The 17,621-nt window shown below is 39.1% G+C and overlaps 1 protein-coding gene across 4 annotated transcripts in view; it reads right to left on the bottom strand.

Moving 5' to 3' along the window:
• The window catches only part of SLC6A2 (solute carrier family 6 member 2), a 105,602-nt gene that overhangs the window by 10,414 nt on the left and 77,567 nt on the right, over positions 1 to 17,621 (bottom strand). For 3 of the 4 annotated variants that reach the window (XM_048816517.2, XM_075118348.1, XM_048816513.2), the window contains one exon: positions 9,176 to 9,276. In XM_048816517.2, coding sequence (XP_048672474.1) covers positions 9,176 to 9,276 — 101 coding nt within the window. Of the gene's footprint in view, positions 1 to 1,695; positions 8,214 to 9,175; positions 9,277 to 17,621 lie in introns of those variants that run through there. The other variant, XM_048816514.2, reaches the window with a different exon arrangement.

Genomic DNA, 17,621 nt, shown 5'->3' on the forward strand with positions numbered 1-17,621 from the left:
ACAGTGTCGCATTGGGAGCTCTCGTACACCATGAGCCACAAATCTTTTTCGGATAGAATCCTCTATGCTATAAGTATGACCTACATTCTTTATTTCTAGATGTATACCTTTACTCATATTGAAATGCATATTGTTTGTTTTCAAGCAGTTTACCAAGTAATCCAGATCCCTCTGACTCAGTGACCTGTCCTCTTCATGATTTACCACTTCCCCCATTTTTTGTGTCATCTGCAAACTTTATCTGTGATTATTTTATGTTTTCTGACCGGACATTGAGAAAAATGTTAAACAACGCTGGGCCAAGAACTAATCCCTGTGGGAACCCACTGGAAACACAACCACTCAGTAGTTCCCCATTTACAATTACATTGTGAGACCTATCAGTTAGCCAGTTTTTAATCCATTTACTGTGTGCCATGTTCAGTTCATATCATTAGAAAGGTTTCTCAAGTGTGTGTGTGACCACCTGTCCCCAGAATAGCCATTAGCCCAGTGGTTACAGCATGGATGTGGGAACCCAGATTCAAGTCTCTGCTCCAAACCAGGCAGAGCAGGAATTTGAGCCTCCCACATCACGTGTGTGAGTGCTCTCACCACCAGGCCATTTGGTATTATTGACTAGACTCAGATTGGACTCTGTGTGTGTTGGTTTTATTTTGTGACAAAAATGGAAAGGTTTCTAGTTTCATCCTGATGCGGATATGGAGTGGGACAGTTTTTGAAAATATTTGTGGGTCAGGAAAACCATTGCTTGCATGATCAAGGAAAAAAGCCTTGGTGGGTAAAAAAGCTCTTCTGACTAAAGATTTTTGGGACAGCTTAGCCAGATGTCCCACTCTCTCAATGTACAGCAGCACTTTCTATCCCACTTAAACAAATAAGATGCTTGAGGGTATTTTTTTTTTTTGTAGGTGCTGCTCCATGTTGAACATGAGCTACTGAAAACTGGAAAACTCAGCCACTCTTATGCCCATCAAAATGTATCTTCCTTGGATTGTGTGTCCTATTGAAAGAAGTTAGATTTGTAGTACAATGCAGGCTAGAAACATTTTGAATCACTTATTGATTCAGTATTGTCAAGGTTCCTCCCCCACTCTGAACTCTAGGGTACAGATGTGGGGACCTGCATGAAAAAACCCCCTAAGCTTATCTTTACCAGCTTAGGTCAAAACTTCCCCAAGGTACAAAATATTACACCCGTTATCCTTGGAATGGCCGCTACCACCACCAAACTAATACTGGTTACTGGGGAAGAGCTGTTTGGATGCGTCTTTCCCCCCAAAATACTTCCCAAAACCTTGCACCCCACTTCCTGGGCAAGGTTTGGTAAAAAGCCTCACCAATTTGCCTAGGTGACTACAGACCCAGACCCTTGGATCTTAAGAACAATGAACAATCCTCCCAACACTTGCACCCCCCCTTTCCTGGGAAATGTTGGATAAAAAGCCTCACCAATTTGCATAGGTGACCACAGACCCAAACCCTTGGATCTGAGAACAATGAAAAAGCATTCAGTTTTTACAAGAAGACTTTTAATAAAAAATAGAAGTAAATAGAAATAAAGAAATCCCCCCTGTAAAATCAGGATGGTAGATATCTTACAGGGTAATTAGATTCAAAAACATAGAGAACCCCTCTAGGCAAAACCTTAAGTTACAAAAAAGATGCACAGACAGAAATAGTTATTCTATTCAGCACAATGCTTTTCTCAGCCATTTAAAGGAATCATAATCTAACACATACCTAGCTAGATTACTTACTAAAAGTTCTAAGACTCCATTCTTGTTCTGTCTCTGGCAAGAGCAGCATACAGACAGACACAGACCCCTTTGTTTCTCTCCCTCCTCCCAGCTTTTGAAAGTATCTTGTCTCCTCATTGGTCATTTTGGTCAGGTGCCAGCGAGGTTACCTTTAGCTTCTTAACCCTTTACAGGTGAGAGGAGCTTTCCCCTGGCCAGGAGGGATTTCAAAGGGGTTTACCCTTCCCTTTATATTTATGACAAGTATAATATGTTTAAGTTTTGTTAGAGATATTGTAGTACAATACTAATAGAATCAGTCACCAGAAATATCTTTAAATGTTGTATTTGTCAGAAGATAGATTGGATGACTATCAGTATGTGTATATCATCTCAATGTGCAAAGTACATTGGTAATTTCTTTTTGTCCCCTGGACTATTCCACCTTGGGCCGTGCAACCACTTCCGATTAAAATGTCCAGAGACTGGGGGCTTCTCTACACGTGAAGGGCTACAGAAGCACTTCAGTGTAGACACTACCTATGCTGACGGGAGGGGTTCTCCCATCACCATAGGAAATCCAACTCCCCAAGAGTTGGTAGCTAGGTCAACAGAAGAATTCTTCCGTCACCTTAATGCTGTCTACACGGGGACTTAGGTCGGTTTAACTATGCCATCCAGGGGTGTGGATTTTTCACACTCCTACACAACGTAGTTAAGCCAAAGTAATTTTCTAGTGTAGACCAGGTCTCGAAAGTCAAAGGCTACTGAGATAGCTTTTTCAAATCAGCAAGAATGCCAGCAATGCTATCTACTCACAAATGTTGGTTCATCTCGTGATTTTTTTTTTTTTGGCTGGCATTCAATAGCTGTGAGAAATGTGGGCATAATGCTTCAACAAGACACTTCCTAATGCGAAGATAGATATGTGGATATCTAAAACTCCTAAGATAAATGTTTGATCTAGTATTCTATGGAAATACCCGTTTATATTTAGGAACATAGGAATTGCTATACTAAATTAGAAGAGGGAGCTTTCTAATCCATTATCCTGGACAGTGGTCAGTACCAGATGCTTTTGAGGAAAGTGAATAACCTCTACACTAGGCAATTATGGGATAACCTTCCCCCAGGTAAAATTTTCTCTTAAAAACCATTTGTTAGAGGCCGGTTTATGTTGTGAAGCATGCAGGTTTAATCCCTTCCAAAATTATTTTCAAATTAAACATGTAACTATTATAACTCATTATTTTTGGTATCCTTTTTTGACCAATTGTTTTTTGAATCCTGCAAAGTTCTTAGCCTTGTTGATCTCATGTGGCAATGAGTTCCACAGGGTAAGTTGTGTTAAAAACTATTTCCTTAATCAGCTTTGTATTTGTCATCTTATTCTTTCATTATAAGGCTAACAGAAGTCCTTGATCAACCTTCTCTGTGCCATTCATTATACTGTATAATTTATGCCTCCTCTTATTAATATCCTGTAAATTAAGCAATCCCACTCTTTTCTCATTGTCTCTGAGCCCCCTCTAATTCTGCTACATCTTTTCAATTCAGATTTTCCCTCTGGTTTAAAACAAAAAAAAAACAAAAAAAAAGAAAGAAAAAAGCATTTCCATTGCTTTATTTTCAGAATTTATAATGGATACAAAATATAGATTTAAAAATTGTATGGACTATGTTTTTCCCCTAATAAATCATGTTTACAGTGTCCATATAACCTTTTAAGACACCTGAAAAAAACCAGACTATTAGAATCAAGCTACTCAATGTTCTCTAAAATGGTGTACTCTCCCCACAGGTATTAGAAAGTATCTATCTATAGTAGTTACACTCAGTCAATGATTGACAATATTGGACCTTAATTCTGGAAGTCTTCTAGGACTGTATGCATGGCTAGAGGATGCAGCATCCACTGATCCAGAAAGGTGCCTATTTTCATTTTTACAGTAGATATTAAAGCATATACTTCAGAGAGATTAGCAATTCTTTTTTAATTCGCTTTCCAATTATCTCCTGCCTCCACTGAGTGGGTAGTTATCTAACCCTGACCATGCAGTTCATCACCAAGTAATTGAGAGAACAATTGGTAACATATTTATATCAGAATGAGCTTATTTGGAAAGACAGTGTCCATTATGATGCATCCCACATCCTACACACAGACATCTGTGAGCAATTGTGTGATTGAAAATAGAGCCAAGGTTATATCCCAAATACCCAAATTGACATGAAGCCTGGTAGCCAGGAAAACACCATAAGAACATCTTTCATTTACTTCCCTAGAGCTAGGTTCATGCTGTAAAATTGAATCCAGAACTTGGCTTTCCATTCTCAAAAGTTGGGTTGGAGGGAGTGTGGTACACAAGAAAGCTAGATCCAGCATTTTCATTCAAACTATTGTAGATTGGGATCTGAATCCAAACATTTGTGTGGATTTGGTTGCAGGATCTATCCCTGAGGGTCACAACTGATACTAAGTTTATATTTATAACTAGCATTTAGAGGGCTGCTAAAGGGTTTATTAAATGGTTAATCAATCGTTAGAGTTTAACAGGTCAACAGGTTGTTTATATAATAATGATTTATAACTATCTCTATATACCTTCTACTGATGTGGTTATAATTATCTTCAACATACAGTCTTCATGTCTGTAACATATTTATAACATCTTTTGATAATTTATTAACCTTCTATAGAACACCTACAAATGGAACATTAATATAAAGTACAACTGACTGACTTCAGTGTATGCTTCATTGGCTCATTACTGATTGGATGCTACCAGATGCTAGGTATGCTATTAAAATGTTTTCCTTTTTAAAAATGTATCTGTGTATCCCATCATAAATATGTCTTGATAAGAATGTCTTGTGTCATTAACAGTTTGATAGCTAATTTTGAACTTTGAGACAATATCGGATCCAGATTTGATGTAGCTATATGGCAGATCACTACTGCTTTAAATTTGAAATTGAAAGCATAAACTTTAATGCAACGGAAAATATCCTAGGTCACAGTGATGTCAAAATCTCCATATATTCACCATGACCTTTTGATCTACAAATAAACTGGAGTGAATGTATAAATACCCAATATAAAACTGCAGTCTTTAGTTTTGACTCTAACCTTTACATAAAACTACCAAATGCTACCTTCACATTTCAGGGAGAAAAAATCCTCAAATGTAATGAAACATCTGTTTATTTTCCTTAATACACGTCAGAAGGCTTACAAGCTATATTTAATGTGTCTCTTTCCTCTCTATGTCACACAGCTAACCATTTGGAGTAATTGCACCCTCCATATTCTAATACATTAGTCCACATTTGTGATCTTCATACCCTCCAAATAAAAAATACACTAATAACTGAATTATGTTCTATAGTACATATATAACAAATAGTTGTAAAAATTTTATATGTAGTCACAGTCTTGTGCATATTGTTGTGATTTTACTATTCAAAAACAAAGCACATACATAAATGGTAACGCCTCAAGAAGTTATGTGCTTAGTTGACACACATTTGTTTAATGATGGCTGAGTGAAATTTAGAACTGAATAACCCCTTCCTTCCCCCAAATATTTTGATTTGCCTAAAACATTAGGTATAAACATCACCACTCCATATTGAGTTATTTATTTTACATTTTGGGGCTGGCCCTGAATTGGCAGCATGTTATTTGTGTTGAGATTAAGTCGATTGGAAGACAGCATTTGTACATTTTGCTCTGAATGTTACAAACATGATAGTTTCAGTGGTATAATCATTAAATAGTTTCCCTTTGCACTGTGTGTATTATACTTTTGAACTTCATCAATGAAGTATCAATAGGAAACATATTGGATACTGCTTTTACCAGTTATGTTTCACATTTTGCACCAAGCATTTGCCTATCAAAAGCTAAACTCAGTTATAGTCAGGGGTGTTACTCATCAAAAGATAAACACCGAAGCCCCAATAGCTATGAGAAAAACATTTCTCCCCTTGGACAAGTTATTGCAAAATTGTATTTCAGGGATTTTACATCTTCCATTGAAGCATCTGATATTGACTGTGGTTAGAAAGAGAATATTGGACTAGATGCTAGATGGACCCTGGTTTGATCCGGTATGGCAATTCCTATGTTTGGTTCCTTATGGAGGGCAATCTGCAATTCTGTATAACTGGCAACATCTGGAATCATGTACCTGATTACCCTATAGATTTCTTTTTGGGGAGGAAAAGGTTGTTCTTTTGGTTATTTTTTAAACCAATATGTTTGACATCTGCTGGGCATCAGTGAAGTCATAATGAGACATATTTATCCTTGAAGTGGAAGCACAGAACCACAGCCAGTGATGGGCAGAGGATCCAGAATACACAAAGTAGATTGGATTCAGTTTCCATCTATAATCATATAATTCCTTCCAGACAGTACATGCAGGATTTTCTTTAATATCCAGTAACTGAGTATAGTTAGCGTTAGCTTTTTTTGGTTTTGTTTTGGTAACATCTCTGACCTCTTTGGTAACGTTAGTTTCAATCAGACTGATTAAGAGTAGCAATTTCACCTTTAAATGAAAGATATTGTGGTTAAAAAACAGGGAATGGGAGTCAGGAGATTTTGGTTCTCTTCCCGGTTTTATCACAGACATTCTCTGAGATCCAGGGGATGTGATATAAACACTCTCTGCCTCCTTGTCTCTATCCGGATAACAAAGATAATATGTACTTGTGTCAAGGGTGTTGTGGGAGCCTTATATAGTTATGTGTAAAGAACATTGAGATCTTTGAATGGAAAGTGATGCATAATATGTACAAAGTATTATCTCAGCTAATGGTTTTATCAAAATTGGACAAAACTGGTGACATTTCTTCTATGAAGTTTCTCTCTCTGGTTTTCACTAGTCATTTTGTGTAGTTTTTAGGTCCTCAGAATTGAACTTCCCTGAAACTGCAAATGCCCAAAACATAATACAGATCGGTTTGCATTTAACACTTACAAATTTGAAGCTGTCATTTTACATATTCAAAATTTTGTACAAAAGTACTAGGACAACTACCATCTTGGGCTTACAGAGAGGAGACAGGAAGGGGAAAAAGCCCCCATGGATACTCTTACCCTCATATCAAACATGCTTCCAGAGGCACAACTGGTCAAAAGGAGGAGGAAATGTACCATGGTGTGATGAAAGCAGACCAAGTGCAACACATGCCAAGGCCCCAGACCTTACTGAACACTAACAAATGCATAGTTGGAAACCAGCCTTGCTTACCTGTGTGTTAGCATCATCAGAATAGATATTAGATGTTAAGTTGATAAGAATGTGTTTAGTGTTTAGACTTTATATAATGCTTGTAGGACGCTGCATTACTGATCTCACTTATAACCTCTATAGCCCGTGGTATAAAGTTATATTGAGTGTTTGCATTGTAAACCTCTGTAATTGTGTAACTCACCGAACAGGAAAAGAAGCTTTAATTAAGGGAAAGTGCTCATCCTGAATACAATCAGATGGCCCACTGAAGGCAAATGAGGCATTGTGTAGCATCAAAGGACAGAGGCTGTGTTGACTGCATTCCTAACTCCCTCCAGGAAGGAGAGACCTACGCATGAACTCAACCCACCAGTTTTGGACTCTGGAGTAGAGGGGATAAAAACCCCTGACAAGGGGAAACTGAGGCTATGTCTACACCACATCATTGGCAGCAGCACAGCTGCATCAATGCAGCTGCGCAGGTCTAGCACTTCCGGTGAAGACGCTCTAGGCCGATCGGTGAAGAGCTTTCCCACGGCTTAGTAACTCCTGCCTCCATGAGAGGTGGTAGCTCTCCTGCTGACATAGTGCTGTCTATGCCGGCGCTTAGGTTGGTATAACTTATGTCGCTCAGGGGTGTGGATTATTCACACCCCTGAGTGACAAAGTATACCACAGTAATTTGTAGTTTACACACAGCCTGAATCTCTTTTATGCTGTCTGGATTCTGAGGGACAAGGATTCTTAAATATAAGTATTGAGATCCCCATGCTTGGTGTGGGGTAGCCTTGAAAGACACTGGTCAAAAGTGATTTGGCAGGTTACTACAGCTTGGTCACTTTTTGAATCACAAACTGAAACTCATTTATGTATACATGCTTGCTTGCATTAACCTGTAAATAAGTGGGAACAGGTAGGAGCCCATATCCTGTTGCAGTAGAATTTCTGACTCTAGAGGACCAAGGAGTTGAGGACTTGAACAACCAGGAACTTTAGTTGTACTGTACAAGAGGATGATCTGCCTGCAATACAGCCATGGGCTGATATTCTGTGTCAGATAATGCAGGTAGCTGGGTAGTCTATGCCTTTACTTCATCTCCAGTGGAGTTCTCTTCAGAAGGACAGGTCCTGACACTTTAGATTTCTCTTCCTTCCCTCCCCCTTCCATTCATGTTCCCAAGAAGGAAGTCAGTCCAAGAGGGGTGTGCTTTTAAAATGGAATTCATGGCAACTGAAATGAGGGAAGTGAATTTGAAGCTGGGGGCATAATGACTGTTTTTGGTAAGACAGAACATAAACTTGACCTATAACCCAACAAGACACCAAGGATTCATCAGCCTTATAGTCTGTACAGTGATCAGAGGAGAATAAAATGAGAAATATGTAAACCTCAGCATTAATATAAACACTTACCAACACACACACACACAGTTCTCCAAGCCAACTTCAATAGAGCCAATAGATCTACACACAGATCTGATGATGGAGATACCTCAAAAGATTAAAATGTTTAGTTGAACCTCTTGAGGACCCTTCCAGGCCAAATGGCCTTTAAATCCCATACAGTTAACCTCTACCTCCTACCTGGTGTTCACTTTCTGCAAAAAAGAATTTGAGGACTGTACTGCTCCTTCCTTCAACACACACACACACGCACACTGTCTTCGGATAGGGAGAGCATTCCCACCATCAGAGGGTTTGGTGGGTTACCAAGCAGAGCCACTATCTCCAGTTTGGGGAACTGCATTAGGTGGTCTTGACCACTACCCATTGTTTCCCCTGTCTGACAAATTTCACCCAAAATGTAGCCTCTCCAAATGTGAAAACGAGTCAAAATGGCTTCTGCTATCCTGGCTGACAACATTGGGGATAACAGCGAGTAACAGAGCCAGCCTTAGGGTCCAGTAATCAGGGCAGTTGCTCTGGACACCTGGTTCTGAGGGTGCCAAATTAACATCCAGGATGTGTGTCTGCATCCAAATTGGGTGGGCAGAGTATTTGTTTTGTTCTCCTCAGCTGTTTGGAGAGCACTGGAAATCAAAACTGCCCTGGGCAACAAAACATGTAGTGTAGGCCCTGATGAGTAATGTTATGAATTTGCTTAATATCTTGCTTTTAGTATGAATAAGCTGGTAGGAAGCATCCTCATAGTGTTCTTTCCAGGACAAAATAAATAAATAAATCACCCCTTACCAATAAAAAAGCAGGGCTAACAAATTTCCAACACAGTCGCCAGTAGAGGCCCGGTTTGAAGCCCATCATTTGTTGGATGTCTTCACTGAATCTGTCCACACCTGCAAGTTAAGCACAAACAGAAGACACACAGACTTCAAGTTGGCAAAAATGATTAGACGGTGGCAAAAAACCAAACAAATTTGTTATTTGTAGTCTCAGAAAAATATACATGAGTTACTTCCGAACCAGAAATTGCGTAAGGATGAAGGACCCCATTTTAGCTAACAGGAATTTTGCAATGGAGTTCAAAGGGACCAGGGTTTCTCCCTAATTGCCCATTCACATGATATTCTAACTGTAAATCACATGACTGCTGAGAAAGACATGTTGAGCTTCATTTTCAGTTAAGCCACAATGCATTTCAAACATTAAAGTGGCAAAATGAATACAGATGCTTTTTTTATTATGCCTATAGGCTATTGTACTTGTAGTCAAATTACACAACTCACTCATAGTCATGTAAAAAAACCCACAAAGAAGGCACTGATTGTAAAGTAAATCCACATATTTGTAAGTCTTCAGAGGAGCTACCAGTTTTTCAGCGCAGTGTGAAGAAATACACATTCCCTTTGTAATGCATGCCATTTCATCTTTCGGTAACCTTCTCTAGAATCTGCCTAGTTGCTTATCTTTCAGTTTAGAATAAGAATATGAGCCACCATACTGGGTCACACCGTGGTCCATCTTGCCCAATATCCTGTCTCCATGCTAGAGCTTCAGGGGGATTGTACAGACCATGGCAATTATGGAGTGATCCACTCCTGTCTTCCACTTCCAGCTTCTGATAGAGGTTTAGGGTAGAGACCTACACGGGACAAGTGTAGAGACCTGCAGTTCCACAGGACCCACTGCCATAATAGCAAGTGTGAGTGGGAGCAGGATTAAGGAATAGCCCCATGCAGGGCTCTAGTTTAGGGTTTCCCCAAGCCTGGTGGTGTTTCCTTCATAACTCGGCTAATAGCCATTGCTGGACCTATCACCTATGAATTTATCCAGTTCTTTTTTTAAACCAGTTATACTTTTGGCCATCACAACATTCCATGGCAATGAGTTCCACAGCTTAGTTGTGCATTATATGAAAAAATACTTCCTCTTGTTTGTATGAAACCTGCTGCCTATTAATTTTATCAGGTGACCCCTGGTTGTTGTATTGTGAGAAAGGGTAAATAACACTTCTCTGTTCACACCATTCATGATTTTAGACCTCTATCATATCCCTCCTTGGTCATCTCTTTTCTAAGCTGCCCAGCCCTAAACTCATAGACAGACTCATAGATACTAAGGTCAGAAGGGACCATTATGATCATCTAGTCTGACCTCCTGCACAACTCAGGCCACAGAATCTCACCCACCCACTCCTGCAATAAACCTCTCACCTATGTCTGAGCTATTGAAGTCCTCAAATCATGGTTTAAAGACTTCAAGGTGCAGAGAATCCTTCAGCAAGTGACCCGTGTCCCATGCTACAGAGGAAGGTGAAAAACCGAAGCCTTTCCATACCCTTGATAATCTTTGTTGCCCTTCTCTGAACCTTTTCCAGTTCCACTGTACATTTTTTGAGATGGGGCAACCAGAACTGTCCATAATATTCAAAGTGGGGACACATCATAGAGTTATATAGTGGCATTATGATATTTTCTGACTTATTTTCTATCTATTTCCTACTAGCCCTAATATACCGTTAGCCTTTTTGACTGCTGCTGCGCATTGAGCTGACATTTTCCTATAATTATCCACGGTGATCCCAAGATCTCTTTCCTGGGTGATAACAGCTAATTTAGAGCCCATCATTGCATATGTATAGTTGGGATTATTTTCTCCACTGTGCATTATTTTGCACATATCAATGTTGAATTTCATCTTCCCTTTTGTTGCCCAGTCACCCAGTTTTGTGAGGTCCTTGTGTAACGCTTCGCTGTCTGCTTTGAACTTAAATAGCTTGAATAATTTTGTAGCATCTGCAAACTTCACTGTTCACCCCCTTTTCCAGGTTATTAATGAGCATAATGACATAACAAGAAGGCTACAATGCCCTGGTTTAGATTTCCCAAAGCATTGCAGGAAACTACTCAATAATACCAAAACTATTATCTCGGTACACGTTGTCAATATCTCCTAATTTAACACTGCTGACAGAGAAGATACCTTAGAAAATAAATGACATGTTCACATGTGTAAAAAAGTAAAAAGCAGCAATTATAGGAAAAGTTTGGGAGTTTTGATTGTTGAAATCATTGGGCAGCCAGGGACTGAGGGTTTGCTTGATGAGACTGCAACATCAGACTCTAAATAATTGTAATCAAACTTGCTGTGTTAAATGAATGACATAGAACATGTGTTTATAAACATGGCAGACTCACCTGGATCACTTGATCAGCATTTATAAATTCGTATTAGCAGTTGCAAATACATGAGCCTATTACTTTCGTCGTGAGCCAAACCTTATATAACCAAACACTACTTAAAAACTGTAGCTGAAAGTTAGCTACATCCAATGGTTGTTACTGTGCTCTGTGGAAAGAGGCATCCATGAAAATGAGAAGCAGAACAGACTTATATGCAATTGACATTGGCTAGAGAGGAGAGAAGAGTAGCAGACAGTCTCTCTCAAATTAACCAAACTATCATTTAAGCACTTAGGTGTTCCTCTAAACCATCTAGATAGCTAAGGTTCTCAATACCTTATTTGTTTCTTCTTCTTCGTGTGTGTGTGTAGTACGTGTGAGAGGTGTCATGTATACAGCACTAAAAGCTAGAACCCTCTGGGTGACCAGACATAGTATACACAGTGGCAGTACAAGTTTCTTCCTACTGTCCTATCAGTGAACTGGAGGAAGCTCCTGGGCCTGTCCACTTAAGGTCTTTCTAAGGCACCCATCAAAAAGTGTTATTTGGGCTAGGACTTCAAGATCAGAATATAGTTCAGCTTCCATTGTGACTCAGTCTTTGGAATCTCTGTTGAAATAGCATCATGGTTGCCAATTAGTGCCAGCATGAAACTGGTGTGAGAGGAGAATCAGGCCCTTAAAGGAGAATCAGGCCCATATCTCACCAGGAACATAAAGCCAAGGATGAAATATGATTATTTTCATGTATTTCCTTTTAGATGATACACCTAAATTCTCATGTATATATATTTAATATATAGACATAAGCAGCAGTGGAAGACATAAAAATAAAAACTTCTGGAGCCACCCAACCTACCTGGGCAAGCACCCATCCTTTACCTCACTGACACCATCCTCTACTTGTCCCTTTCTCAGAAGCCTGTGAAAATAAACATTTTTGTAGCATTTTCTTTAAATGAAGGGTGTCAGGCTCCATGGGACCAAAGATGGACATTTGTTCCAGAGATGAGAACCTCTCGTAGGAAACATCCTATCTCCAGCCACAGCTCATTTAACTCGAGGTCTGTTAGCGTGAGTACTTCCGCACATATCATATTCTGTGGCAATGCATGAGGAAAAGGATATGGTTTTTTTCAGGTAGGCAGGCCTTAAACCCTATAGAGCTCCATAGGGCTTCTAAACCATATTTCACCCCTGAACAAGTTGGGAGCCAATGGGTAGACATGAGGTCCTTCCTGTGAAAGTCTCCAGTAGGCTACCGTAGTCTGCAGTAGCTGAAGGTTCTGAGAGTCTACAGGGGTAGTCCCATGTAAAATATATTGCAACTAGTCTCAAACTGATAAAGACATGTCTAATTGTAGAAAGCTCAGTATACGGAAGAAAAAATTATAAAAATCATGCTAACTCATATTCATTGGATCTTTCTTGAACTTCATTCCTGACTGGAAATACTTACATTCCACCCATAGTATTTTATTAGAACAGAAATTTATGTATTAACTGGCAGTTTTAATTTGTTATGCAAAATAATTGTAAAATGTCCACCTTCCATAAGGTTAGAATGCAGATTTCTCCCCCCGCCCCCTCAACCTCCAGCTTTGTATCTGTTGCTGAAATCCTTGAATTGAATTTCTCCTGGTAGCATTTCCCAATAGGACATATCACTTTGCAAAAGTTTAATCTGTGCCAAGACTATTTTCCCACATCAGTTTATAATTACATGACCACTACTGCTGTGATAGCTTGGAAAAAATTTCCTGGTCAGAACCACCATAAAATAAACACATAAATAAAAAAAGATTCCTTGCTTGTAAGCCTAGAGACAACACAAATAAAGTAATTAGAGAAATCTCCAAGAGAAAAAATGGCTCTTGGCTTCAGTGCTCAATACTTCTCTTTGACCGGTGTCACACGCTCATGTAGATGTACTGAACTTCCAAGTATTAATACACTGGAGAAGGATGTTGCAGCTTGCAGGTTTGTTTTTCATCCCAAAACTAATGGGCAAAGAGCCACAAGTTTGAAGGCTTTTTCTCATAGGAACTTGTTTACGAGAGTTGAAAGGTGTCACCACAGTACTAATGCCTATTCTTAGGGAACAATTCAAATGGAACCAGTTGACTTGCATAACTTCGCTTCAGTAACCACATTTAACTAATTCTTTCCCCCCAGCATAGCATTTTGTAACTAAAGTCTTTTCGATCATGGGATATATGACTTGCAACTCTGCAAATAAAGGCACTTTGCAGTTTCAATATAGCAGTACAGCTCTGCTCCATCACTGTCAATATGAAGAACATACCAAATCCTTGATATTCTTAACCTACAATTCTTCACCTATAGAAGGATTTTTTCCCTATGATCTGTTTCTGTGTAGCTACAGGATTCAGCCCACCTGCTTGCACTGTTTCTCATATTTTATTAAACTTGTTTAACTCTGATATGCTGGCTTTAAAATTTTGTAGGAGCTGATTCTCATTTACATCAGTGTCTCTTTACATAGTCAGAACAGCAACTGAGAATCAGGCTTATAGTCCATCAGACAATACTGCTGTTTAGTGCTTTAGAAATGTGCAATTTAAAGGCCTCAATTCAGCAACATACTTGAGCATCTGCTTAACTTTAAGCTCAGGAGTAATCCATTCCTTTTCAGCAAAACACTCTAGCCACTTTACTGTAGTTACAATGCATACTTCTTTCTTCTTTTATTTCTATTCACACTCTGACAATCTCAAACTAACTCTGCAAACCTGTGCTGACTATCATCTCTGTAAAGTTTACTTTTATTTTTAACATTTTAAATGGTCATATATAAAATCTTCTCCCCCATTTTAATCATGTGACTTTAACATTTGACTTTCCTAATTCTGCCCAGTTCAGTTAGATAAAGTATTCTTCCCAACTTCCTATCCTAAATTCTTTGAATCTTGATTTGTACTGTTGATCAGTGGCTGCATGCCACCAAAGCAGCTGTCTGTTACTATGGGTGATTAATACACGCTCAACAACCTTTTGCAACCCTAAAAACAGAGCATGTAGGTTCTATAAATATAAATTAGTAACCTTTATTAAGTGCTTCTGAAATCTTTTAAAGTAAAAAGAGTCATATACTTTAAATGTAAGAGGTGATGATACATGCTGCAGTTAGTTGCCTTGTCGTTTAAGATCAAACCCTGCTCTCTCATCATTTGAGTCCTCTAAAAGTAGCTTTCAAATGACATGCTTCGTTTTTGTTTTCAAATAACAGCTCTGAAAAGGGGCCTCCATAGCAGACGTGTATATATATCTATATATATTGCTCACTTTCTTCACATTTCTTGAAAGCCACTTTCCCAGTTTCATTTGTGCTTCTATAACGTGGCACATGGGGAAAAAAAAAACCCTACATATTGGTGGCTCTTGCAATCATGAGAAGGATTTGATATCATAAACCCAACATTTGATTGAATCACCAGTTGAGAGAATCTATATCACTTTTAATACATGACTGCCAGGGTGATCTCTGTTTCTCATTGGGAAAGTAGTTATGATGCGCTTAAGTTTTATGACCAAATACCCTAAATAAATACATTTGTGCTAAAGAGAATTTCACTGCAATCTCTGAAATACATAAACAGCAAAGCTGTTTTATCAATGTGTCCACACTAATGTTTTGTTTCAGAGTAGCAGCCGTGTTAGTCTGTATCCGCAAAAAGAAAAGGAGGACTTGTGGCACCTTAGAGACTAACAAATTTATTTGAGCATAAGCTTTCGTGAGCTACAGCTCACTTCAAATAAATTTGTTCGTCTCTAAGGTGCCACAAGTCCTCCTTTTCTTTTTACTAATGTTTTGTTACTTCACTTATGACAGTTGGCATGGTTCTTGCATAAATAATTGTTCTGGACATAGCCATCAAATTTATAGGTGTAAAAGAACAGCTTAATAAAAATATGGCAAATAGATCCCAGTTGTAACTGAAAATTATCCTTTAACACAGCAATATTCTTTCATCTCAACTGCATAAAGACTACTGTATTTAGTCAGGGTGAAATTTCATACACTGCAGATGCCCCTGCACAATTGTCTGCTGTGTGATTTGCTTATGGCGTCATTATGGATTTAAGGAGTAAATCATCCCTGTGCTGAGGGCCAGCATGAGGCCCAGAGACCACTCAAATCCTACATAAACCACAGTGGAGCCCACTGGCCCTGGAGAGAAACTGTTTTCTCTTATCTGAAAGAAGTAGGTGTCCAAAAAGTAACATGATGATCAGTTCTCAGTATCTGGAATCCTAAAGTTTTATACATATATAAAGAAGTAACATCTCCCCAATGTATTCATGAATTCCAAATTTCTGTTCATTCCAACCACATTTGCACCATTTGTGTTTGCTTTTTCATGACTATTTCTGTGACTGTTTTTGTTCGCATGAATGTTTGTAGAGGTATTACATTCATGCTTGTACTGGTATCTATGCATGGGTGCCAGAGATGGGGAAGGAGAGTCACTGTCCCCCACCACTTTTTAAACAAGGGGGGCATGCCCTCCCCCCCACTTTTGAGAATCTGAACTCAGCAGGGGCCCAGCTGAGGTTCCCACCCTCCTAGTCTCTGACTGGAGCTGGGTGGTGTAATGGCAGATTCCATTCACTGCTGGCATGATGGAGGGGTGGCTGGGCCAAATTTGAGTGAGTGATAGTGTGACCTAGCACACAGAATTACAACGCCACTCAAGTTTGGCCCGTTTTGATTGCTTCTCCTCCCTCTTTTGCAATCTGTTCAGCGGCACTCCTGTATCGACGTGTGAATGGATGTGTGCATGAACAAAAGTATAATGTCGAAAGTCAGTTCCTGGCTAATATTTGTCTCCCCATCATCCAAATGGATCCACCCATTTAACTCAAACATTCCGAACAAACCCACCCGTGGGTTGAGCCCAAGTATGGAAAGTTTCAGTCCAAATGGATTTTTTTTTTAAGAAGATTCTGAGCAACTGAAAATGCGAGGCAGGAATGGAAACAGGAATTCATTTTTCACAAATGTTAAGCTTATTCCTTCATAGAAACATGCCATGACAGGGATTGTGACTTGTAAAGCCTATGTGGAACTTTTCCTGGCAGTGGTGCTAATTAACAGATTTTAATTTGGGGTGGGAGGGGTTTTTCTGAGAATGTGTATCAAGCAAAGCATACCTTATGTAAACACAAGGAAAACTGAATGCCAACTAAAGTATTGTTACTTGCTAAAACAAACCAATTCCCACTCCCCCGTAAAAAATCTTTGGAACAAAAGCTTCACAGTTAATGGACATAGGTATTACGTGAACTAAATATTTCCACATTTTTGGTCTGTGCCAAAATGTCAAGTTTGCCTTCGGGCTAAGCTAATGTTCCTGCTGGGTCGCTAAGGGAACTGGGGTCTATCAGAAAACAAAAGGTGGTCAAGACCATGCCAGATTAAATCAGTCAACGATTTAAATAGCACCTGGGGCTGCAATAAATTGTTCTTTATAGAGCAGCAGCTTTTATTGTGTCAGTAAAAACATTTATCAGCTGCTTGAGACAAACTAATAGCTATTTTCCCAATTATAGGGGGTGGGGGGGCAGGGAAAGAGATGATGAGCAAAGAGAGAAGTTCTACCAAGTAAGTGAATTCTGACTGAGCTCAGATCATAGAATCATAGAGTATCCGGGTTGGAAGGGACCTCAGGAGATGATTTACTTTCTGGACTTCATCCAAGCCTAGCTATTGTAAAGCACAATAAATCCCATTTTAATAATGGAAGATAACTCTTCATCACTAAAGAAACAATGCTATTTTTATGCCTCAGCTGCCAAACTAGAGTAGGAGCATCCCTCTCTTTGACACATTTACCTCTCTTAAAAAGCAGTTTCCTCTAAAATCTAGTGCCTTTAATTGTTTTATAAGAAAGCAGCATTAAAACCTGTGAGATTTACACTACCTCTGATGGACAGAATTACCATTGCAAAGATTGTGTGTTTGACATTCTTTGCTTTCCTTAGATGCAGCAATTGTGGACGTCACCCCTTCAGATCACTTGCTTGCCAAAAATTTC

This window comes from Caretta caretta, chromosome 12, assembly GCF_965140235.1.
Source record: "Caretta caretta isolate rCarCar2 chromosome 12, rCarCar1.hap1, whole genome shotgun sequence".
In the NCBI taxonomy this organism is placed as follows: domain Eukaryota; kingdom Metazoa; phylum Chordata; order Testudines; family Cheloniidae; genus Caretta; species Caretta caretta.